This window comes from Hyalella azteca, unplaced genomic scaffold (genome assembly GCF_000764305.2).
Source record: "Hyalella azteca isolate HAZT.00-mixed unplaced genomic scaffold, Hazt_2.0.2 contig3623, whole genome shotgun sequence".
Lineage (NCBI taxonomy): Eukaryota > Metazoa > Arthropoda > Malacostraca > Amphipoda > Hyalellidae > Hyalella > Hyalella azteca.
Window position 1 is genome coordinate 4,542 of NW_025933866.1, and position 23,958 is coordinate 28,499.

At 37.6% G+C, this 23,958-nt stretch overlaps 2 protein-coding genes across 2 annotated transcripts in view; one reads left to right on the top strand and one right to left on the bottom strand.

Annotated features, from left to right (window-relative positions):
* Positions 1–6,792, top strand: part of LOC108671808 (axonemal dynein light intermediate polypeptide 1) — a gene marked incomplete at its 5' end in the record, with an annotated part of 10,894 nt that extends 4,102 nt beyond the window's left edge. The window contains 4 exon segments of the mRNA XM_018159396.2: positions 3,898–3,955; positions 5,442–5,529; positions 6,175–6,372; positions 6,631–6,792. Of these exon segments, the coding sequence (XP_018014885.1) occupies positions 3,898–3,955; positions 5,442–5,529; positions 6,175–6,372; positions 6,631–6,678 (392 nt within the window).
* LOC108671807 (engulfment and cell motility protein 1) lies at positions 3,264–23,336 on the bottom strand. Its single transcript, XM_018159395.2, has 15 exons — positions 23,130–23,336; positions 21,047–21,157; positions 19,111–19,269; positions 18,820–18,960; positions 15,794–15,940; positions 14,559–14,732; positions 13,675–13,893; positions 12,989–13,149; positions 12,334–12,439; positions 11,890–12,035; positions 11,260–11,433; positions 10,346–10,624; positions 9,876–10,009; positions 9,008–9,181; positions 3,264–3,665 (listed from the first exon to the last, which is right to left on the bottom strand). The coding sequence occupies exons 1-14, from the start codon at positions 23,250–23,252 to the stop codon at positions 9,021–9,023; spliced, it is 2,235 nt and encodes a 744-aa protein (XP_018014884.1). The 5' UTR covers positions 23,253–23,336; the 3' UTR covers positions 3,264–3,665; positions 9,008–9,020.
* Between the last annotated feature and the right edge of the window lie 622 nt (positions 23,337–23,958).

The window sequence follows — 23,958 nt, forward strand, 5'->3', positions numbered from 1 at the left end:
AGCTCCAAGTATGAACGCGTTCAAGAACAGACTAGATAAAGCTATGGAAAAATATATGTTCAGATTTGAAATGCCTAGCTCCTTATCGAACCCGGTGGAAGTCTAGTAGCTTCTTCAAACTATCGCCAGTCATGAAAATATTCGGTCAAATGACACGAGTTTAGATCTATGAACAAGGCACGAAATGGAAAAGAATCGGAGACAGGCCACATCAGGCCTACACTTCAGAGCCGACATCACTATGTTATGTTATGCTCACCGAATTTGGGGAGACCGGCCGTAGATTTGTCCGAGACGTGCATGGAAAAGGCAGTATTTTGATCAATTTTGGCATTGTGCCTTGTTAAAAAAGAGATTGGATCATTTGGGTAATGCGAGTAATCAAAATACAAGAGTGATTGCTTGTAGATGTCTTCTTCGCCAGGTCCAGATGAAATCGATTTTTTTTTATTTATTCCCAATTATTTACGGTTAATGCTCCTCAACTTATTTTACAGCTGTTTCTCTGTTTGCGTTTTCATCGATTTCTTTGAATTTTTCTACCAAGCCTACGTGTGTCTCCACCTTTTTTGTCCCTGTTACTATAGTCATTGAATTTTACTCGCCAAATGCAAGAAAAACTTTCGCATAGAGCAATAAATTCCCGAGAACATTACCGAAGGTCCGACATTGTATCATTGAAACTGAGCACAAATTGAATCGGAAAACTGTGCTACCGTCTACACGTTCCGACTTGTCTGCGCAGTTCATCGAAATCAATGCTCTGTAGCTCAGATTGCGATGCAACTGCGCAGTTTTCCCGCCAGCTTCAAAACTGCGCAGTTTTCCCGTCCACACGCAACGTTTTAACTGCAACGACTAGACTAGAACTGCGCAGACAAATCGCTGTGTAAAACTGAGCGTGTGGACCGGGCTTTACTCGCAGCACAAGTAGCGGGCAGGCTAGTATTGTTCGCTCATTTTCAGAGCCGAAGTGGGTAGGTGAGGCAAAAGCTGCATGGTTTTTAACATATCTTCAAATTATAAATAGCTGGATCTCATAAATGAAATACAGTAAATTTAATTATAAATTTTCTATTTCAGTATTGGCAGACCTGCGTCACAACCGAATACTTTAGAGTTTAGATTAAAATTTTATACTAGTTTTTTACAGCGCACCAAACTGAGTTTCCACAGGAAAATTAACCGTTAAAAATGTACGCCAATTATAAACCCAAATTTGATGACCGCCAATTATGAACCTAAATTTAAAAAAAATCGTCCTCCAGCAATTAAAAAATTAATGAAATGCGGAGGAATGAGAACAACTTTCTCTTGCATAGAACTTATTAAAATCCGAAGCTCACTGAAGTACACCAGTGGTCATTTTGATTCACATAATTTGTCTTACCAAAGCGCATGTAATATCTATTCAAAATCGATATGACAAAATAAAATTTAAAATGAAAAGGTGATTAAATATAGCATAATACTTTAGAAGGAATGGACTTATCACTACATATTAAGGATATCTAAATGACCGTAGTAACGGTCAATACTGGCCACGAACTTGAGCTTAAATTTACGGATACTTTAGTTATATTGCAAGAGAGCGGGCGGGACATGAGCTCTTCATGACCAAAACACAAGCATGTCGTGTACCAAGGCTTTTCGAAGTTTTTAATAATGCCCCACCTAAAGCAAGTGAAGATTTTCAAGCCCCACCTGGATTAGGGTGACCACACCAAAATAAGGATTAGGGTGACCCAGTAGTTATAGTTCGAAGTATACAGATTGGAGCAGTGAGTTGCGGGTTCGATTCCAGCTACCTGCGGCAGTTCTGATCAAAATCGGCGAGGTGGCTGGGTGGTTAAGCACAGCAAAATTGGAGCAATGAGTTGCATGTTCGAGAATGCAATAAGCTGAGAAAATTCTGAGATATTCAGAATCGTCGTCAAGTCTAATGGCCTTTTGAACGCTGACATCATTATTGGCGAAAATATTGAATTGTATTTATACTTTCCATGTTTCCGTTTACCAGCACCCACTGAAGCACAACATTAAAACAGGAATTAACCTTAGAAATAAAAATACTACGAGTACAATACACAGCATTCAAAATTCCAGAAAGCTCAAAGCTAAATGGAATAACACTTTTTAGGGAATTTCTTCCACATTTTGGAATTTCTTACGAGTTTGTCGAATGACTACATAAATATTGTACGTTTTGAGAATTAAAATAAGCAGAGTATAGAAGCGTTTTGTTACGGCGAGTCGTTCCTGAAGTTTGTCCCTTGCTAAAAAAGCAGGCGGTCGAAGTAGAGCAGAAAATAAATAAAAATTATTCAATTCTCACACTACAATTAAATATTCCACGCAAAAAAAAAATATTGGAGGAGTTACCGAAGCTCCCCACGCAAACATTCGAAGCGGAAAACTGAAAATCGATTTATCATAAATAATAAGAAGTGCAACGTTTGTCATTAAGAGTAAGCAGTTGTGTAGGCTGCACAGGTTGTGCACATCACGTTGAGTGATCGTGAATAAACTTCAATATTGCTAGCAATTAAAAAATACCTCTGAGAAAGTTCCATTCAGATATGCATTTCCTACGATGAACTTTTTGTAAATACCTGTAATGAAATGGCAAATTACAATTCAGGTGGTAACGGAGGACACTATAGGATATCGAATTGTACATCCAATTGAACCAGCATAAAATATTCTATCTAACCTTACCAATTCGAGCGTTGAAGACATTAATCAGTAATAAACCTGGTCACCGATACTCAATCCAAACAAGTTTAACGCAGAAACAATACATAATTTAATTCTTAGCATAAATAATAGGTGACGGAATTCAGGAAATTTGAACGGTAAAGAACATATCGTCAAATTTATCCAGAATAGAAGCATTACAATTATAAAAAAACGAAAAGGAGCAAAAAACTCAACGCTCAATTTGTTAACAAAAAGGAATAGTTTCAGGTACTTGATGAGTAAACCTGGAATGTAGTTATAAGACAGAAAGACAATTCATTTACAATCGCTCCATTAGATAGAAACTTATCTAATTCGTAATTTATATTCATTGGCACAACCGCGTCAGATCAGAAAGTCGACAATATCCGGTGAAACAATACACTAGTTTCTTTCATTGAATTAATTGACTGGAATTTTTATTTAAAATGACAGTAATAAACAGTCCTGTAAAAGCCGTTTAAAAACGGCAGGATTTCCACCCAATGGACAGAAATCTGGCGAGGTCAAGGAAACAAATTATATACAAAAGTGAAGATATAAATTTTTTTGCCTTTGAAACATTTTCCACCGAGATTAAAATTGAGATTAAAAACGTAAATTGCATAAATTCGGTCGATCCAGGACGAGTAAGCATCGAGAACCATTTTTCCTTAAAATAAGAGAAAAAAACTTAACTTTAAAAACGTGAACACATCTTGAATTATTCTAAAAAACGTCTAGAAAGACTTCAGATCCATAGTAGCGACCATTGAGAAAATTCAATTGAAACAAGTCGCTAAAATTTCAGACTCACACTCAAAGCTTACGAGAAAGAAATTTTATCACGCTGAGAACATGCATTCAAGAATCAATGGCACTTGACGTTCGATCAGAGGCTGTAGCAGAAGTGGTAGTTGGAAGGCAAGGGCAGCACGGCAGTGGCCCACGGCCCCCACATCAGAGGCTGTAGCAGAAGTGCAAGGGCCTGTCTCTTATACACATCTAGATGTGTATAAGAGACAGACTTCATGTTGAATGTTCAACTTCATGTTGAATGTTCAACTTCGTGTTGAATGTTCAACTTCATGTTGAATGTTCAACTTCGTGTCGAATGTTCAACTTCGTGTCGAATGTTCAACTTCACGCCGAGTGATGATATAACTCCTTGCCCAACAGACGAGCTCATACGACAGGTTACGATGGACTGCGCTGAGCGTGGACTGATGCTGGCACGGTGAGGAGTAGAAATATAATCTAAATGCATTAAATATTTTGGGATGATTGGAACGGTATCAATTTCGTTGATACAAGTAAGAAAAACTTAATGCTTTACGGCATCAGGAGATGACCTTGCTTAAGTTCTTGAATATTCATATATGACTCTTTCTTTTAGCCGAATGGGGTAAATCTCGTTACCAGGCCTCTTCGTACTAATAGCATTGGCGACGATTAACAAACCCGTAGGCTAGGTGATGTAAGAGTTGTTCAAAGTGGATGTAAGAGTTGTTCAAAGTTCGGATGGAACTTAAAAACAATATTTATTCGGGTGCAGTCGTCGTTCACCGCGTTTTAGTTACATCCGCAGTGAACATATCGTCCGATCGTCTTTAAAAAATTAGATCAGTACTCACTGCAGTGAGTGACAGAGAGCGCGTTTTCTGGTCCGCCCCAACCGCCCGTCCGTGAAGTCACGGACATACAGACGGACGGACGGACGGACATGACGAGCACAATAGAGCCTTTTTCCCATAAGTGAGAAAATGCGCTAAAACAGTTTCACAAGCTTATTCCCAATCAACGCTTGCAAACACACATATAGATATAGTGTAGAAACCTTCAACATATTTTCAATCAATGTCTGCCTATATGAGCATAGTTTCTGCTGCAAACTTGTTTTAGTGAATATACCTGCACTGCTGCTGCGTTTTTCATGAAGGGGGGGGGGTCGACAGAAGGCGTTCTGGTTCTGTCAAATTTGTGAATGTACTTACTAATCAATATAAACCCGCAAAAAAGTATATATTTCGTCTTCATAGTTTTGAGTTGAACGAACTATGATTGTTTCTAACTTCACTATTATTCCACGAATTTCTTCTAGTAAATGTACTTCAGAGTTTGGTAAGAGTCGCTCTGCAGTTAAGTTCCATTCATATATTCACGGATTACTATCAAAAGAAAAAAAAAGAAATGAAAAGATTTGATCAAAGGTATAATCTATAAGGCAAGAAAAATACAAGAATCGGCGACAGCTAGGCCTATCCAGGCCTATTTTTCAATGCCGAAGATACTATACCTACTATACTACTAAAATACTAGCATATATATATTATTTAGACCATCAACTTAGATTTCACACACACATAAAAATATAGCTTTGTTTCTATCACTCTTTTCCGGCGTGCGATTCTTTAACACACACACACAAAATATCTTTGTTTCTATCACACTTTTCCGGCGTGAGATTCTTTAACACACACAGACACACAAAATATCTTTGTTTCTATCACTCTTTTTTGTCGTGAGATTCTTAAACACACACACACAAAATATCTTTGTTTCTATCACTCTTTTTGTCGTGAGATTCTTTAATACATACACACAAAATATCTTTTTTTCTATCACTCTTTTCCGGCGTGAGATTCTTTAACACACACACACAAAATATCTTTGTTTCTATCACTCTTTTCCGGCGTGGGATTTTTATATGAACAATCCTACAGAGTTCGGGATGAGGCGCTCATGACGCTCACTGCGTTCCAGGCGCTCTTCGAGAGCGCGTCAGACTTTGGCGCGTGTAAAGCTCTGCAGGTCAGGCCAGACTCTTTGAAGATATTTATAATATTGTTCACATGATTAAATTAATATGATATTTAAATTTTCTAGTAGAATCGTGGAGCCTAGCAGATAGCTACAAGTTGCAGGGTTGCTAGTTTGGCCTTTAAACGCTAGTTTAAAACGCTGCTAGTTGGGCCCTTTAATTGTAAACAGGGTTGCAAGGTGGTCCTTTTCTCGGCCAAATTTTAGGATTTAGTATTTTTTTCAACAGCGTTTAACTGGCAAAGATTTTAGTTGGTCTGAAATTTATTTCTTACCGTATAAAAACACAGAAATGTTCAATTATTGCGCTTCGAACAACGAAACCACTAATAAATATGGTATTTTGGTCAGTTTTGGCCTTTTTTGTCAACAAGTTTGGCCGTTTTCTCCTGCCGCCATCTGGCAACCCTGATCATAAACAGTAGGTGATCGTAAATATTTTACATACCACGCTTATACTAATATTTTCAACCTGTATAATGATTAGGCAGAACAAAATAATCTATACGAGCCAAATTTCAATATGATTTTGATACTGAATGTTTTTGTGTTAAGCTGCAATAGCGATCATATTAAAATAATACACATGTATGGTATTCTTTGTAATATATGAATAATTGCTTTTACACTGATGAGGCTGAAAGCGGCGCCAGCGAGGCGGAGGCTGAAGTGAGGCAGCTGGACGAGGCGGTAGAGGCTTTAGAGGCCGAGGTGAGGCGGCTGGAGGCCTGGAAGAGGCAGGCTCAGAGGCGTGAGGCAGAGAGAAAGCAAGTGCAAGCAGCACTTTTTGCTGAGCAGCTCGAAGCTCTCCAGAGATCTGAGAAGCAGTACCAGGTGAATGAATGGGTCATTTTATCCAAATAATCTCAGTAACAACTAAGAACCTTGCATTCTTGCTAATTTTCGGGATTATTAAAAGTGAATTTAGTGCTGGTGCGCGAGATACTTTTGTTTGCTGCGTTTAGAAAGGATCTACTTCTTGCTATATTTCAATAGCTTCGATCTATATATTTTATGACTTTCCTATCTTCATTTTAAATTTAATTTAAATTTAGTATACACATGATTTAATTTTAATCTGCTTGCCTGCAGCTTCTCATCGAGACGCTCCTGGCAAGCAAAAACGCAGCTCAGACATAAATGAAAAATAAGGAATGAACGGTAGCGAGAGATCTCATAGCTACGCAATGTTTCCATACACAATTTGAGAAGAGGTTTTTTAAATTATGACGAGTTTAGATAGAGTTAGACTAGGATGAGAATAAAAAGCAGTTGAAATGAAGAAAAGTACGAGTCAACGGGAATAAAACAGCAAATCCCCCGAGAAAATCAATAAAAATTTACGTTATAGTAGTTTTTACTACCTAACTTGAGCGGAATATATGAGAAAACTTCAGATGATAGAAGACCTCGAGGAAACAATTATTTAGAAGATGAACGGTGACAACCCAAACATTTTCATTGCCTGCTACTACCTAACCTAACCAAAGCGACTGCTAATCTTGGCAAGCTACGTAATTAGGATGCATGCTGAAGGCCATCAGTTTTACATCAGAGGTTTACGGCGATCGGGCGGGGTCTACGGACAGCAAGGCTTACGGCAGGTGTAAGAAGTGATAGTATGGGGTTAAATTCTGTGGAGTAGCGAGTAGGACCCGTTGACAATTGAATATTTGATGCAGCAGGCTGTGGAGTGAGGCAACTGTGAGTTAAAGTTGGTGTGGTGAGACGACTCAGTTACCTACAGCTTCTTGGGTGTGAGGCCCAGTATAGTTATTGCATTAAGAGGGTAGGCGTTGGCGCTAGGGCTTGTTTAAGAGTTAAATTTTTGGTCCACGGCTGCGCTCCCACGTAATTCACGTTTAGCAGCCTACAAGTCCAACTGTCGTCAGTATGACGTTTAAATAATACATTTAAATGTATTATATTTAAATTTAAAATGTATTATATTTAAATTTAAAATGTATTATATTTAAATATAATACATTTAAAAACACTGCACGTCAATATTTAGAAGCAGTTTCCTGTCGTTCACACCACTAGAGATGCATCGGAGTCGTTTCATAGACCAGCTTGCAGGGCATGGGCCAGGGGACCCTCTCTCCTAACTAACACCACTGGGGTCGCACTGTCAATTCACGCCCATTTACACGTAGCAACAAATTTCTTGTCTGTGACCGGTGGGATTATCTTGAAAATCCGTGAGTGATTGGCTGACGGAGGTGCGAACTAGTACTATTTATTATAGTACACGTCCCTGGATTACATCATCGTCCACTCGACGGACGTAGATCACGGATAATTTATTCATCGTGGGTGTAAAAACGCCGTGCGACGCCGTAGTTTTTCACGACCTCTACACGTGTTACCAAGTTCAGTCAAATACACTAAAACATTACAAGATTACAGGGTATGTAACTTCACTTTCATCAAAGCTTTAACTACGATTGCAGCTTACTCAGGCAGTGGTCTTCAGGATCACACTCAAAAATGAATGAGAAATATTGTCCAAATTGTCATTCTTTCTTAAAAAGGCCGGTCCACACGCTCAGTTTTCACAACGATTTGTCTGCGCAGTTTTAAGTCGGAATGAAATTGTTGCAATTTTTAGAGCGTCCACACGGTGTCGACTTATCTGAGTAGTTTGCTCAGTTTTGCATGATCTTGCCATGGAGACGTCTCGGACAGATTTACGGCCAGTCTCCCCAAATTCGGTGAGCATGGAATATCTCCCAAAGTAATGAACGTAGCTCGATAAAACTTGGTACACGTATTCATTAGGACTTAACGGTGATGTTTAGCACGTAACAATTATTTTCGATTTTGCCTTCGTTTGCGAGTTATACGGCTTTATCTAATCTAAAAAATTGTCACGAGCCAAGCATCGCCGTTGGGAGGTTAGGTTTCCATATTCAAAGTTTCGTTCAAATATGTACAGTAGTTAGAAAAAATGTCATGCTCACTGCAAATTTCGGCACGTATCGTCATATAACTTAAGAATGAAGGTGAAATTCTAAAATTGTTCACGAGCTAAACATCACCGTTAAGTCCTAATGAATGCGTGTACCAAGTTTTATCGAGCTACGTTCATTACTTGGGGAGATGTTCCATGCATACGTTGATCGTTGGTGACTTTAACCATCCAGAAATAGACTGGGCAGATGAATCTTCTCCAAGAGATGAGAATCACCCAGCATCCCTGTTCTTGGAGTCTGTACGAGACTCATTTTTAATCCAGAACATCACCAAGCCAACCCATTTTAGGGGTAAACAGACCCCAAATANCTGTAGCAGCAGTTGTAGTTGGAAGGCAAGGGCGGTACGGCAGTGGACCACGACCCCCACATCAGAGGCTGTAGCAGCAGTTGTAGTTGGAAGGCAAGGGCGGTACGGCAGTGGACCACGGCCCCCACATCAGAAGCTGTAGCAGAAGTTGTAATTGGAAGGCAAGGGCGGCATGGCAGTGGACCACGGCCCCCACATCAGAGGCTGTAGCAGAAGTTGTAGTTGGAAGGCAAGGGCGGGACAACAAGAGGACACGTCGGGATGGTTACCCCGTCAAGGTCCAGCAGCTGCAGTTTGAGTTCCATCTCCAGCAGCATTTCGATGTCGGCCTCAGCTGCCTGCGAGTTCATCTTACCCTCTGCAATAATACAACAATAGATTTGAACATAGGTTTCTACATCTTTTAGGAATATTCACTTACCGTATATTACAAACAAATTCGAACATTTCTTGTCGTTGTCCGATTCATCACACACATGAGGCGGGAGGTCTCAAGCGGCCAGGCCGCCGAAGCTGGTGAGAAGGAGGCAGCGCTAGCATTTCAAAGAGACGAGGCGACAAGGAAGTACAGGTAAAACGAAGACACTCAAACAAGAGGTCGCATACACGGGACGTCGGCCGCCCGCACGAGACAGACTGAGAAGAGAAATGTAAGGAATACTGCCTACATGACAGCTTATCCTTAAAACCGAGACCCGCACTCAGATACTGCGAGCTCTGAAGTTAGGTGCTCAATAACTATGCCCCTAGGAACGCGAAATCCCACAGGACTTCTCACGAGCATAGGCACACGACAGAAGAATCCCTTCCACAGGGATTCGGTCCCAAGAGGAGAAAATAAGGGTTAAGAGGAAACAACGGCCGAAGCGGATACGCTGGGCATGCTGGAAGGTGTCTTCGAACTTAAAAATTGGCAGCTCGAAACTTCATTGCGACGGTAAACGAATTTGAAGGAACGAGACCACACTCATTGATGCAGCATATGGCACGCCACACGACCTGATTGGCACACCTGAGTAAAATTGAGTATTTTTGTAACTAAAAGCACTCACTCGTGACAATTTTGATGCCGTCGATCCAGCAGTTGTAGGTCTTTTCATCCGTCGCGATAATGTCGATGGTTTTATGGGAATCTGGTTTGTTGCTGTCCGTGACCAGGCTGAAGTAATAGTGACCTTTGCGTCGTCTGTGTGAAATGATCAAATCTTAATTCTTGAACGTTCAGCATGACCATTGGGCCATAATAAATGGTATTATTTTATTTCTAACAATTGAAAGTGTATTTAGAGATGGATTTTTATCCTGTATCAAAGGATGTAGTTGACTTAGATTCGTTTGAATTATGGCCATCTTGAAACCATAAAAAACACACGAGTTTAAAATCCAGAGTGTCATGTCATGCTATATTGTAAGCATTTGATGCGATGATGTCATTTTGCTGCTAAATTGAATATAATTAAATTTTTTCTAACGTCATATTAAAAATCATCACAATAAGCAAGGTCATAGTTCAAAAACTGACGGGTTAAAGTGAGCGCAATCCTTGCCAAGCGTCAAAGACTTGATCTCAGCAACGTTGATTTTCTGAAGTTTATCGAGGGGAGGAATTTCGGTGACTTTCTCATCGACTTCTCCGTAGTGCAGGAACTTGTGGTTAACGGACAAGATGAGGTAGCAAGGCTTGTCCTTGTTGCCGCGCCCCTTGGCCGGACAGCGGAAACGGCAGCCGCGCTCCATCATTTTCAGGCGCTGCTGCTGCACCACTTCACTAACTTCTTTCCTCAGCTCCTCCCGCAGAGCACTGTTGAAAAGAAATGCTAGTTAAATGCGAATAAAAATTCTTTGAATGCCTGTAAGCAAAAGTTACATTCGATGAAACAATTACAGCAAAAATGTTCTTATTTATTTTGTTGTTTTGAATAGGTATGTGCCTATTTGATGTCATTACAACTCGTTCGCTTGGCACAGAGGCAGGATAAATAGATCCATGGAAATAAAGTCTCCCAATAATAATCAATTTATCTAACACGTGGGTCTGTGCAGGCCAATAAAATTTCCACATAATTCAATTAGCACCACAAAGTATATCTTGAGAGTAGACATGAGAGTTCATACAGAGAACTTTAGATGTAGCGATGAAAATCAAGAGTTATGATGTTAAATAACGAGTAAGGCGTTAAACTAATCAATTTAGTAATTGCGGACCCCATTAATAAATTTGGGTTTTTCTTAGCAAAATAGAAGCAGATACGACATTGAACTAAAATAGTCGTAGTTCATTCCCGTCATATAGCAAGCATCTTCGTCAATCTTAACGAGTTACCGAGCCTTTACCATAGACATAACATTCAATGAGCTACACAAGTTATTAAGAAACCATTAATGGTGGTTCAAATACTTCAAGCTCACTAGAACCAAAAATAAGAAACACCTTACACAATTTGTGGGGCCTTCATCTCCTCTTCTTCGGTGAGCTCCCGTTCCTTCTGCCAATGTTCAATGATGTCTTTGTATGTGTGCTTCTTCAAGCCGTCTTCGAATTTATCCAGGTTGGGCGGTTTGAGCTGAAGTGTACGTACAATTTGCTCCTTCACCACACTCATCACTTTGCTGAAATAAAGTGGTGCATTAGAAAACTTTTCAGAGCCTGCTGGAGTGATACTCACCATCAAACTCTAAACTAAATTACGGAAAATATTAATTTCATGGACAGAACATTTTTCCACCATTCGCATTATTTGCAACAGAATTCCAACGCACAAGTACGCTACCTAAAAATACTTCAACTAGAATGTCCACAAATGAATAGATATACTGTAATGAGAAAATTAGAAAAATGGGATTAGGATTATATTAGATATAAGTTTGTACATAATTTCAATTGCTGCTTTCTATATTTTGGTGCCACAAGTCACATAAAAAAGGTCTTATTTCAGTGCAGTCTCCAAGTTATTCGGATGAGGTTAACAGCATTGCCAGTCATTTCTTCCAACAAAGGAACAATTAAAGTTGTTATTGAAATAATTTGTAATAAAAACCGTAATTGAAACAGAAAATATCTCATACGTAAAATCCTCGGCGGTGGCTTTCATTTCCTTCCAAGTTTTATCGAGGATGTTGATGCAGATGCAGAAAATCTCCTCAAAAGGATAGTCGTGCGAGAAGAAAATGGGGTGCAGGTCCGTACAATCCTCAACCACGGGCTCACCAACCTGCATGAAAATCAATGCGTTTATTATTAAATAATAATTAATTTAGGATCTAAGGTAGTTTATATAACATGGATAAGCTGTAAATAATCATAAAGATGATATGAAAGCCTAAATGACAAATTTACTAAGAAATTCAATACAAAAAGCATAAGAATAAAAAAAAAATTTAACTGAAAAATTCAATGGATTAAAATGCAATGAATTAAGAATAGGGTTAATTTTCTTGGCATCATTTCTGCAATTAAATTGTTAGAAATAAATTGGCAATTACTAATTAGTTAAATAAATTATTTCTCGCCTTGAAGACGACAGCGAGCAGCTTGGTGAGTTCAATGGAGGCGCGGCCAATAGGGCACTCGTGCGAGTCTGCGCGGTAACAGTTCTCCAGCACCAGCTTCACAAACCTGCACACAAACAATATTTACAATACTTGCATCCTACAGATTTTCAAGCCGATAATGAAGCCGGTCTGCAAAACGTTATTGAAGTAAATTAGGTAAATTTATTCGGTATTTTCTAGCTTTTAAATTGTATCTAACCTTACTTTTCTACCTATCTGAGGCCTCTTGATGAGCATATCTCAAACCTCTGTACCCTCTAGTTCCCCTAACTTCATTGCAACAAATAATAGATTACACATTGCATGAAGGGTCCAACAGCCAAGTTTCAGAGCCGGAGTTCAATCCATATGCGTTGGGAAGTAACACTTTTACCAAAACGTTTGGTAAAAACATTTTTACCGAAACCTTTCAATGAGACGGTATTCCAGGAGACAAAAACTCAGCATCATCAGTAGAAAACACTCGTATGATGAAAGGGTTATATTGTTCAAAGAGTGACATACGTCATTGTACCGGGCCAAACTGGGTGAGGATAACACACAAAAAATCTGCATCGCTACTTGTACAAAAAGCTCACTCATGTCTTTGAGTGAACATAACAGCAGAACTCACTCGTCCTTGCGTTTGCTGCAGAAGTAATGGATGCAGTCAAGAGCGAGGCAGCCTGGCGGTACTTCGTTGAATTCATTCAAAGGATTTTCAGTTGTAAATCCCAATTTCCTGAATTCGTCTTTTTTGTCTCGGCTTGAACTGCCGCTGTTCACGACAGGAATCTGAAAAAAATCAAATTGTTACTTCATATGCAAATGAAAGCCCCTACCGTCACCTAATTCATCTATGCACTTGATTCGCAACCAATCAGGTACAAGTGAAGTGGAAGCTTCTTTCGGTAATGGGTCTATGGACACATTATATCATGTGAATTATAGATATATTTAGATAAAGGCAAGGAGATGACAGTAAACATCAGGCGACGAACATAGGTATTCTTCTATGGATCCATGAACCGTTGTTCACATTCTCTATCAATTCATCTCTAAATTATATAAGTTACCATACACATCACGCCTTGCAATAACCTTTCGTCTATAGATATATTCGCCATCAATTTAGCCCTAAAATCGACAAGTTACCCTAAAGATCACACCATGCATTAACCCTTCGTCAAAAAGATTCCACGTTAACTAACCCCTAGTATCAACTAGTTACTCTATAAATGACACCATGCATTATGCCTTCGTCACTTGATTCCACGCTAACTCACCCCTGATATCAACTAGTTACCCTAAAGATCACACCTTGCTGTCGGGCTCGAAGGCGACATCACAAAACTCGCGGACTTTCTTGGGCGCGTCGGTGTCGTCGAGCAGCACGCCCCTCAGGAGCTTGTGGCGCTGCAGGTTCAGCATGAGGTGCTGCAGCTGCTGCATCAGGCAGCACACGTCGTACTCGTAGCGCTGCTGCTTCTCCTTATCATTCTCAGCAGACTTGTCTGAACTTTCCGACGCTTTCTTACTCTGAAAGTTGGATTTTATTATTAAAAATACCGATACAATAAAGGAATAAGAAATATTCATTGACTATTTTAATTAAAAACTAAATTAGGTAACAAATAGCACAATAAAAAATCTAAAGATATATTAGAAGGAGACTAAACAGCAACAAGAACGTACATTGAATCAATAACATGGAGCAATTCATTGAAGTTCAATCACTAAATAAATTTGCACAAATTTTCCTGTGTATACTCCCGTGAGCATTTCATTGTTGAGTTAACAAAGAACGGAGAATAAGAAGAACCACTCGAGCTCTATCAATAGTTCTACACAACATAAACATGAGTTGGGCACTCATTTACGACATAAGCGATAAGGAGTCCGTCTTTCTTGTGAAACCCACATGAGCGGCGTGTTAACTATTTCCTGATTATAAAATTAACATTAGCTAATAAACAGCAGCCATTATCACCTTACTTACACTGTTTCTAGCGGTAAAAGTACTACCGGTCCAGGCATGGAGATTAAACCTGCCAGTTTCAAAATTGGAAGCGAGTGATGATGTTCTAAATCAGTGACCAGAGACTTTGTTTACGTCGTCTGACTCTTGAAAGAACATACCTCGTCCGGCAACTAACTCTTCAAAAATCCACAGTATCAACTTATATCTTTGGTACCGTATTTACCTCGTATGCATCAACTGAGCGGTAGTCAATCCTGCTGACGACGTGATCCATGATGATCTTGCGGCTGTCGCGCTCGGACAATTTTGCGAAGATATTCTTCTCGCGCTCCGTGCCCTCAGCCGCCTTGAAGAGCAGCACCAGCAGCGTCAGCGCCTCGCGCTTGATTTCTGCATTCTGATGCACATAAGAATACATAAGCTTTACATAAAATTAAAAGATAAGAACGGGTTCATTAAGTTATGAGAAAAAAAAACAGGATGAATTTTTGCACAATAATTGAGATGTAAATAAGTGACTAGAATGAATTATGACGACACAAACACGTTGAAAAATATCAAAACCGACACAAATTTATGAACTGATGATCAAACTCAATCATTAACTTAAAGATAAATTTTGGGTACAGGATGCTGATTATCAATGAACTTTTCTGAGGAGTGTGATTCAAGGGAGATGAATACAAGTAATAGGGTGGGGAAAATTATAAGGAAATATAATAGACAACAATTGTATCAATAAATCAATACGTTGAGAAAGTTAGGTGAAAGTATGAAAAGTATGGCCCCATATCATTAGAAATTTAGTGAGAACACATTAGTGGCAGTGGCGAGTCGAAGCCCAAGATGTGACTAAAATTCAACTTGTAAGCTGTGAAAGCTGCTTTTTGGAAGGATAAATAAAATAGTTATGCAACACAACTCAAATTGCATTCATCCGTTTTTAATCGAGAGGCAAATGGTGGCAATCCATGTACACAATTCGTGAAAAAAGTTCATGATACTAGAGATGGCAGCAGATAGGAAAATTTTCATCATGCTTTGAAAATTTTTTGGATCTCTCTTGAAGCACTCAAAAGTTGGGACTACGGTCGAGAAGACTTAAAAGAACAATGTTAATGGATGATATCATCAAGATAAACAAATCCAAGAACAATGATTTATGTGAAGTTGATGCAAGTGTGGATTACTCTGGTCAGATTATGGAGACTCATTCTGGTCAGATGTTTGAAGATCACTCTAGTCAAAAGCTATTTACTTACTCTGGTCAGGAGCTGCAGACTCACTTTAGTCAGATACTATTTACTTACTCTGGTCAGATGTTTGAGACTCACGTTAAATAGTCAGATGCTCTTTACTTATTCTAGTCAGAAGCTGAACACCCAACTTAGTCTGATGCTCTTTACTTACTCTGGTCAGAAGCTGCAGACTCAAATTAGTCAGATGCTATTCACTTACTCTGGTCAGATGTTGGACAAGCAGACCAACATTGATGTTGTCAGAGAAGTGGCTGTGCTTGCAGTTCAACAAAGCAATAGCCATGAGCAGACACTCAAGCCGCAGGCTATCCGAGTGGACAACCTGAGAGTCAATGGTCCGCATAACCTGCAAAGTAGGGAGAATTTGAGAAGCAAATTTTTTAAATTTATCCATTGAAATATTTCAGGTGAAAAAAATATACATTACAATTAACCAGCTTTATAAAGTGGACATTCATGCAATTCCTTCCATAATATGGGTTCAAAATTACAGGTATAGCTTATTTACATTTCCCTTGAGGTCTACAGCCTAGAGGCTGCATATTTTCTTTATCTAAATTAAAGCGGTTATGGTGCATCAGATAAGTTCTAAAATTCAATTGATTTTTTGCTGCTAACAATTAAATAAATGCCACACCATCAGCATGAATGTAAAGAACTTATCATACACATAACACATTAGAACAATTCTTTATGCTCATAGTTGAAGCAATGCTTAACCTGTTTTCAAAAAATACCAAGTGCACAAGAAAAAACTGAACTTTCAGCAAACACCATTAAAAATGTCCATTTTGAAGATCTCATTTAGACAAGCTACCATATATGTTCATATGACTACTTTAAATGAGAAAGTAAAATATTTAACTTAAAAAGTTGTAAGAATATCGGTCTAAAAAATATTTGTTTAAAATCAACTCACAGGTTGAATCTTATTAAGTACCTAGCAGCTATTAAAATCTCATCAGTCAATTCCTTTTACCATATGCAAAAAAAAAATAAAATAAAAATGGAAGTCAACATGGAAACTAACAGAAAGTATTCATAAACATACCTACATCAGGATGTGCAATGTAACCACACTTGATTCGAGATGTCCCTGACAAACAGAACTTCAACCTCAGGGTTGGCAATGATTAAATCAAAATGATTAAATCATGTGATTAAATCACTTGATTTTTTTATAAAAAATCATGATTTTTTTGATTTTTTCATATATATAAACTTGTTGCCTTTAGTGTGTATTAGGTTCCAATAAATGGAATGTTTTTGGTACAGAGGCATCAAGAGTGCAATAAATTGTACGTAGCTAGCAGCTTAGCTAATTCTTATAAGGCTATAAGTAGTCTAACTATTTGACTATTTGTTATATATTGATTACAATATACAATTTAAATATGTTAGCTAGCTTATACAGGGTGGAGCAGAACTGATTGAACAGTTTTAGGGCAAAATAAAAGAGTAATGGAGGTACATAAAGAAGAAATTTTATTTTCCTCATGATTAGCATAACATACCATTTAAAATACTCATGTTTTGAAAACAATATCAGGAAGATGGGGTTTGTTAGCTGCATCACACTGTTGGGAGTTGTTCTCGGAAGTTTCCAACAGCACGTTCACACATATGACGAGGTATGGGCCATATGGCCATAACCTCTGCTGCAATAATGTTCCCTTAGCTGTGGTAGGGTGTGAGGGTGACTTCTGAACCCCTTCCTTTTAGATGTCCCCAAAGAAAGAAATCGCAAATGCTCAAATCAGGTGACCTCGCAGGCCAGTGTAAATCACCCCTCAGAGACACCAGACCTACAGGAATCATGCAATATAAAACATTGAGTGACATTCGAGCTGTGTGAGCTGTAGCCCCATCCTGCTGTAACAACAAGTTTCTCAATGCTTCATTTTCAACAATGTTTTCCATCATGGGCTGTAAGAAATTTTGCAGCATAGCGATTAGAATTCACTGTTACGGTTACTCCCTCCTCTGAGAACGACTCCAACAGTGTGTTGCAGCTAATGACCCACATCTTCCAGATATTGTTTTCAAAACATAAGTATTCTAAATGGTATGTTATGCTAACCTCTAGGAAAATAAACTTTCTTCTTTATGTACCTCCATTACTCTTTTATTTTACCTCAAAACTGCCCAATCCTCAACCTCTAGGAAAATAAACTTTCTTCTTTATGTACCTCCATTACTCTATTATTTTACCTCAAAATTGCTCAATTGGTTCTGCTCTACCCTGTATATTGAGAGATTGACATTGTATTGACCTTTTAGGCAATTAGAAAGATTTTCCACCCTAATACGAGTATGCTAATTAAAATATTTAATTTCAATCTTTAAATATGTGAATTTGAAACTAGAAACAAATAATTACAATTATAAGACTATATATAAATAATTAAATGCAGTGAATGGCTATAAAATATTTGAATTGTGCACATGTTTATTTCAAACAGTGTTAGCTTTTCTCATAACTTAAGTCTCGTTTCAAGTCGTATGAGGTTTGTTTGGTTATCGTTCAGTTTATGTTTAGTATTGGTTTATTGGTCTGAATTAAATGGGAACAGCGCAGTCAGTGACTCAGTCCCTACTAGTTGGTGTGTATAGAGGGTAGAGTCTGGTAGATTTATAGGACATAAAACTAGTAGATCTATTGATAGTGCTGTGCACTGTGCTATCAGCTACCTATCTGTTATGTGACTCTTCAATGTTTAGGAGATCTGCATTCCTGAAGTGTTTTTATATATTGAAGCCAGTTAAATGGTCAATATTTAGCTCATTACCCTGCTCCATACAAACTTTACAAAGCTAATGAATAGACTTATCAATAATTGTTCACCCAAAAATCCCTAAGTGGTGAACACCACCTTGGCCTGTTGGCCATTATTGAAGGCAATAAGTGCCCTTTTCAGCCATCCATTATGATCCATATACTGTTATTGTTAGTAGGCTAATTGCAACATAAAAAATAACACCTCAAAAATACAAAAAAGCTGAAAAAAAAAAATCAAATATATCAAAAAAATCATGAAAAAATAAAAAAAATCATTGATTTTTGATTTTTTTGATTTTTTTAAAAAAATAAAAAAAATCGCCAACCCTGTTCAACCTCGTAATGTAAAATGAGTAATAGCTATCATGATCTATCAATTAAAATATGAATTTCTAAACCACTTCAGCTCTGCTAAGCACTAGTCCAAGATAGGCACAAGCACTTACATCAGATACAAGAGTTTCGCTACAATTTCTAAAGCCTCTGCCGGAATTCTCGAGTGTGATGCGGTAAGCTCGCAGTATGTCAGGCAGGTTAGAATTTTCAGTGTCCCACTTGCTCAACATCTGCTCCAGGTAGCGAAAGTTCTGTAGCAAAAGAAAAATGTTGCAATATAAATAGGTAAGGAATAAAAAGGCATTAAAAAATGTTGGATGTGACAACAGCTTTATGTAAGAATTTTGTGAGGAGTATCTATTCAAGAACTCAAGCAATCTTCAGTTACAAATAAATCTTACCGGATTATCAACAAAATACTCAGCAAAAAATGAGTCATGGGATAGGGAAGCCATCTTGATTAGAGCCTCTCTTGGGTTTTCACCTCGAGTAGAGCAGATTTTCCCAAATTGTTCACATAGCAACTTCGGAGATTCATGGACTTGCAGAATGCCCACTACCTGCAGAACCAAACCGAACTGTGTTATAACTTCACACAATGTGAAAATACAAATAAAAATGTAATATTTATGTACAGAAATAATAGCTCACATGTTGGTCATGTGTGAACCAGAAATGAACTTTGATCCTCGTGTGGTAGTACATACAACATTGTACTAGGGTTACAGATGAAGTCATGTAACAAGATTTATCAGGCAACTGGAAATATTCAGAATGGATGAGAGCAAAAACAGGTGAGCGCTCCTCAGAATATAGGCAATATAAATGCTTGGACTTGAGTAAGAGGCACAGAGTTCATCTCTTGATCTAAACGGTTCCACCAGTAAACTGTATCAGCCACGAGAAGAATTTTAGTACAACAACTGACCCATCAACAAGTCAGTAGGAGATCAACAAGCAGTAGTAGATCAACAAGCATCAACAAGCAGTAGAAAAGTGAGAAAGAATTTAATGACACATTTTCTGTAATCAATTGTTCATTAATTTCACTGGAATGCAAGAATTTCAGCTTCATCCAATTCCCCTACTAACCAAAAATATGGAACCGCAATCATATCAATTTTGATGTGTATTAATAATCAATCAATCATAATAACTAAAAATTCCCAGAAAGTTTCATTATATTGTAATCAAATTGTAGAACAACATCCTGAATTGTTAAATAAATAAAAAAGACAGGTCTCTAAAATGAGACTGCAAAGAAATTAAAAGAAGGACAAAACCTCACAGTGGGAAGTCTTGGGTGCCTAAATGTCTTTGTAACTTTGTAAACAGACAAGTCCCAAATATCAATGCTGATGGACACAAATATATTCTTTGAGAACTCTGTTGTAATATTTCCTATGCTAGGTGCAAGATGACCACTTAACACGTTGACTATGATTGCTTCATCTAGTACTATCATTTCATTTTTTGTACTTTTTTTTAAGCAGGGTTGCCAGACGGTCATTTTTTCCAGACAAATTCCGTGATTAAATTTTTCTCAATTGCGTTGGCCGGCTAAAATTCATTATAGGGGTACTTCCTAGTTAAATTTTAATACTGCAAGAAGGAAATAATGGAATTTTTATAGCGGAACCTACAAATAAACTAGTAAACATTGAATTATCGGCCTTTTTTGTTCTCAGATTTGGCCGATTTTAGGCAACCTGAATTATGCACCACTACCTCCTGGAGAAATACATTTCGTGGCACGCATATGTACCAATATGTAGTCAACGTGTTAAAAGATATGTTATAAGATACCCTATTAACAGAGCAAATAGAAAAAAACTTCTTGGATATTAAAGGATCTTAATGTCAAGCAAGCTCCCAAGAGAAGCACAGTTTTTGCATAGACTGTAATATCAAGGGTTACTGAAACATATACCCCTTAATTGAGCCTGGTATGATGAAACCAAAGTAATAATCAAAAGCCCAATTATAATGTTCTCTACATGATTCAGAGCAAGGAATAAAAGGGATTGAAAATTTTAATTTTCAGCAATCAATTGATTTCTATTGAAAATTTTAAGGGAATGCCATCATACCTACAATATTTGTCAATACCTTGTCTTAGTCACAATAAGCATATAAATAAACTCTCAGCATAATTTTCAATATGTACCTACAAAAACCAAACTAACAATAGGTAGGTAGTGATTTGCAAGTTGAGGTAAAAGAATTCATAGAAAATTATAGCAAAGTTTAACTATTACAAATAAAGGTGCCAATTGCTAAAAAAGTTTAGGATATAATAAAGATAAATCCAAAATACAAGCCAAGTTTCAAACTAACTTTTAAATCCCTGTAGTTGTGTTCACCAACAAAACAGTGAGGTGGTCCATTAAACTTCAGCATGTAGTTGTCCCAGTGTTCCTTCCCAATCTTGAAGTGCTCAAATAGTGTCTGAAATGAAAGAATACATACAATAGGTCAAAAGATATCTTCATTTTTTTTTACTGAACAATATTATAATGGCATGTATATATATACTATCTCAGATGTGACATGTTAACTGAATTAAGGATGCCTCAACATAGTAATAGAAAACATTAGTCTTTATTTTACTTAAGTAACAAATTAATCAAAAATATAAATGAAAAAACTTTCAAATAAATAAACTGTGATACAATTGAAAATGTTACACAGATCAGCTTCATCCCACAGTCTGAATGGTGCTGTTTTCCATGGATTATTCATGTGTACATGAGGCTCTGGTACCTAGAACTGGCAACACACTGGTAGTGGTACCGTAAAATGGGGTTACTTTGACCGGCGGGGTAACTTTGACCACTTTTCATTTTTTTAACAAAAACCCCCAAAACACAAAAACTAATTGACATAGAAAAATTTTGTCAATGGCCATCAAAGGCCTAATACTGAGGCTAGGTAACAGAATAGAAAGATTTAAAAAGTTTGCATATCTAATAGGTTAAAAAATTAATAGTGTGACACACAAAAATAGCTATTATTTAAAGCCTGTCAGAGTAACCTCCTCCAATTTTTTAATTTTTTGGTAAAATAACTCCAGGTTTTGATGCATTGTAGTAGAACTCTTTTAGTTACATATGCAAATGAGCAAATGCAAATTTTAGGAAAGTGTCATAGTTTTCAAATGGGGGGCGCCGCCCCCCAATGGGGGAACTTTGACCACCTAATGGCAGCCGTGACGGGGTAACATTGACCGGCTTGGAAATTAAGTTAAAATTACCATAGGTACCTATATAACATATTTTATGTTTGATACACCTATTAATGTTTTTTGTTTCATGTTTCAGACTCTACAGAGTCATATATGGTAATTTTAACTTAATTTCCAAGCCGGTCAATGTTACCCCGTCATGGATTGGGGGAGGCACCCCAATTTGCAAACTATGACACTTCCCACAAATTTGTCATTTGCATATGTAACTAGAACAGTTCTACTACAATGCACCAAAACCTGGAGTTATTTGAAGTTATTTTACCAAAAAATAAAATTGATTTTACCACCCGGTCAAAGAAACCTCAACAAAGACCATCACTTTTTTTGAAATTACATCAAAACTATGAGAGGCAGGAGCCAGCAATTTATGGTGAGTAAAGCTTGAGTATAGACCTGTATTTTGCATGTTTCAATTTAAGTTTAACTTATCTAGTAAAAAATGGCATCATTTTGAAAAAAAAAGTGGTCAAAGTTACCCCATTTTACAGTACCTATCACTGGTGTAAGCCTTGGCACCCTGGTACACCCAGGCAAGCAAGGAGCTATACAGACCTAAATATGTGCTTTTTGTATGCACTGGCAGACACTAAAAACACAAAAATCTGCTCCAAACATGTCAAAAAACTAATATAAAATGGTATAAACATGAAAATTGAGTTCACATTGCTTCAAAACTACTAGAAACTGGAATAAACTTGAAAAGCACTGTTTGTATTCATTAGGATGTGGTGTTGACCAGTGACATCATTGGTGACTAACGACATCATTGGTGACTAATGGCATCATTGATGATGTCATCGAGTTGTACGGAGACTCTGTGCAGGTTCATCCAAGAGACTCAGTGTTGTACTGTAATTGTGGTACATTCATTTTTGGAGTGCTTGGTGTGGCATAAAAAATCAATTCCCTGGCTATTGGCATTTATACCTGGCATACTGGCATACATCCAAGTACATTAAAAAAAATTCTGGCATGCACACAACACCTTCCAGGCATAGGGCTTTATCATCAGTTCGAATCATCAAGAAACAAGAATACAGGTATAATCAACAGATCAACAACAAATTGCAGCATATGAGAACAAAAAGTCGATGAAAGCAGTTTTGTCAGACACAAGCACATACTAATCATTAGGTTTATCATTTACTCAAGGTGAAATGTGAATTTACATACCTTCATGTAATCTCCCCAAGAAGTTTCTGGTTCAATGTGTGACAGAAATGGTTCCGGAGAATTTTCCCATGTAACGGCTATGTTCAACCGTGACCCACTGGCAGTTTTAGTCGGTCCAGCCATGTCTCTTGCAATGATGAAACTTTAAAGTTCACCAGAAAAAATAAAACTTTACAAGTTTCTAATACATAACAGAATTAATTTTAGAATAACAGAAAACAAAATACTTAATATGGCATCTGAAAATAATATATATTATGATTATTATCTTTAAAAATGGAAAAAAAATTTTTTGAAACAAATAGCATTAAATTACAATTTACCAGAGCTGACAAGCCATACAACCAAACAGGAAAATTTGACAATTGTAAATGAGACAAAAATGTTCATGCTTGTGTACAATATCATGGTCAGTGTGGAATTCTTGATACCGTAGGTAATATATTCTCACATTTATAAAATAAAATAGTTTGGAAGGCCTACTGCTGTGGTTCCTAAACTTTTTCAGGCTGGTGCCCCCTTTGGCTCCCTAGTGAATTTCTAGCACCCCCCACAGACACATATAAAAACATACACCTCTCTCTTGAAATTTTGTACGCTGCAATTTTAAAAAATAAAGGTTAAACACAATTGTGTATTTCACCAATAGAACCCCATTTAGTGAACCAATATGTTTTTCAGCTGTTTTACCTGTTTCAGCACTAGAAACCTAGGATGTCTTGGGCAAATTTATGGCCGGTCTCATGACCAATCTCCAAATTCCATTATCAAGTAATATCTCTCAAGCTAATGAACGCAGCTCAATGAAACTTGGAACATGTACTCATCA

What these genes read in the sequence shown, in the direction of transcription:
- LOC108671807 (XM_018159395.2), bottom strand. Translation starts at nt 23,252, where the DNA reads ATGGCTGGACCGACTAAAACTGCCAGTGGGTCACGGTTGAACATAGCC. An exon ending in TTGTCCAACATCTGACCAGA is followed by an intron (nt 14,733 to 15,793) that starts GTAAGTGAATAG and finishes TATGTGCATCAG; the next exon opens with AATGCAGAAATCAAGCGCGA. An exon ending in GCTCAGTTGATGCATACGAG is followed by an intron (nt 13,894 to 14,558) that starts GTAAATACGGTA and finishes TCCAACTTTCAG; the next exon opens with AGTAAGAAAGCGTCGGAAAG.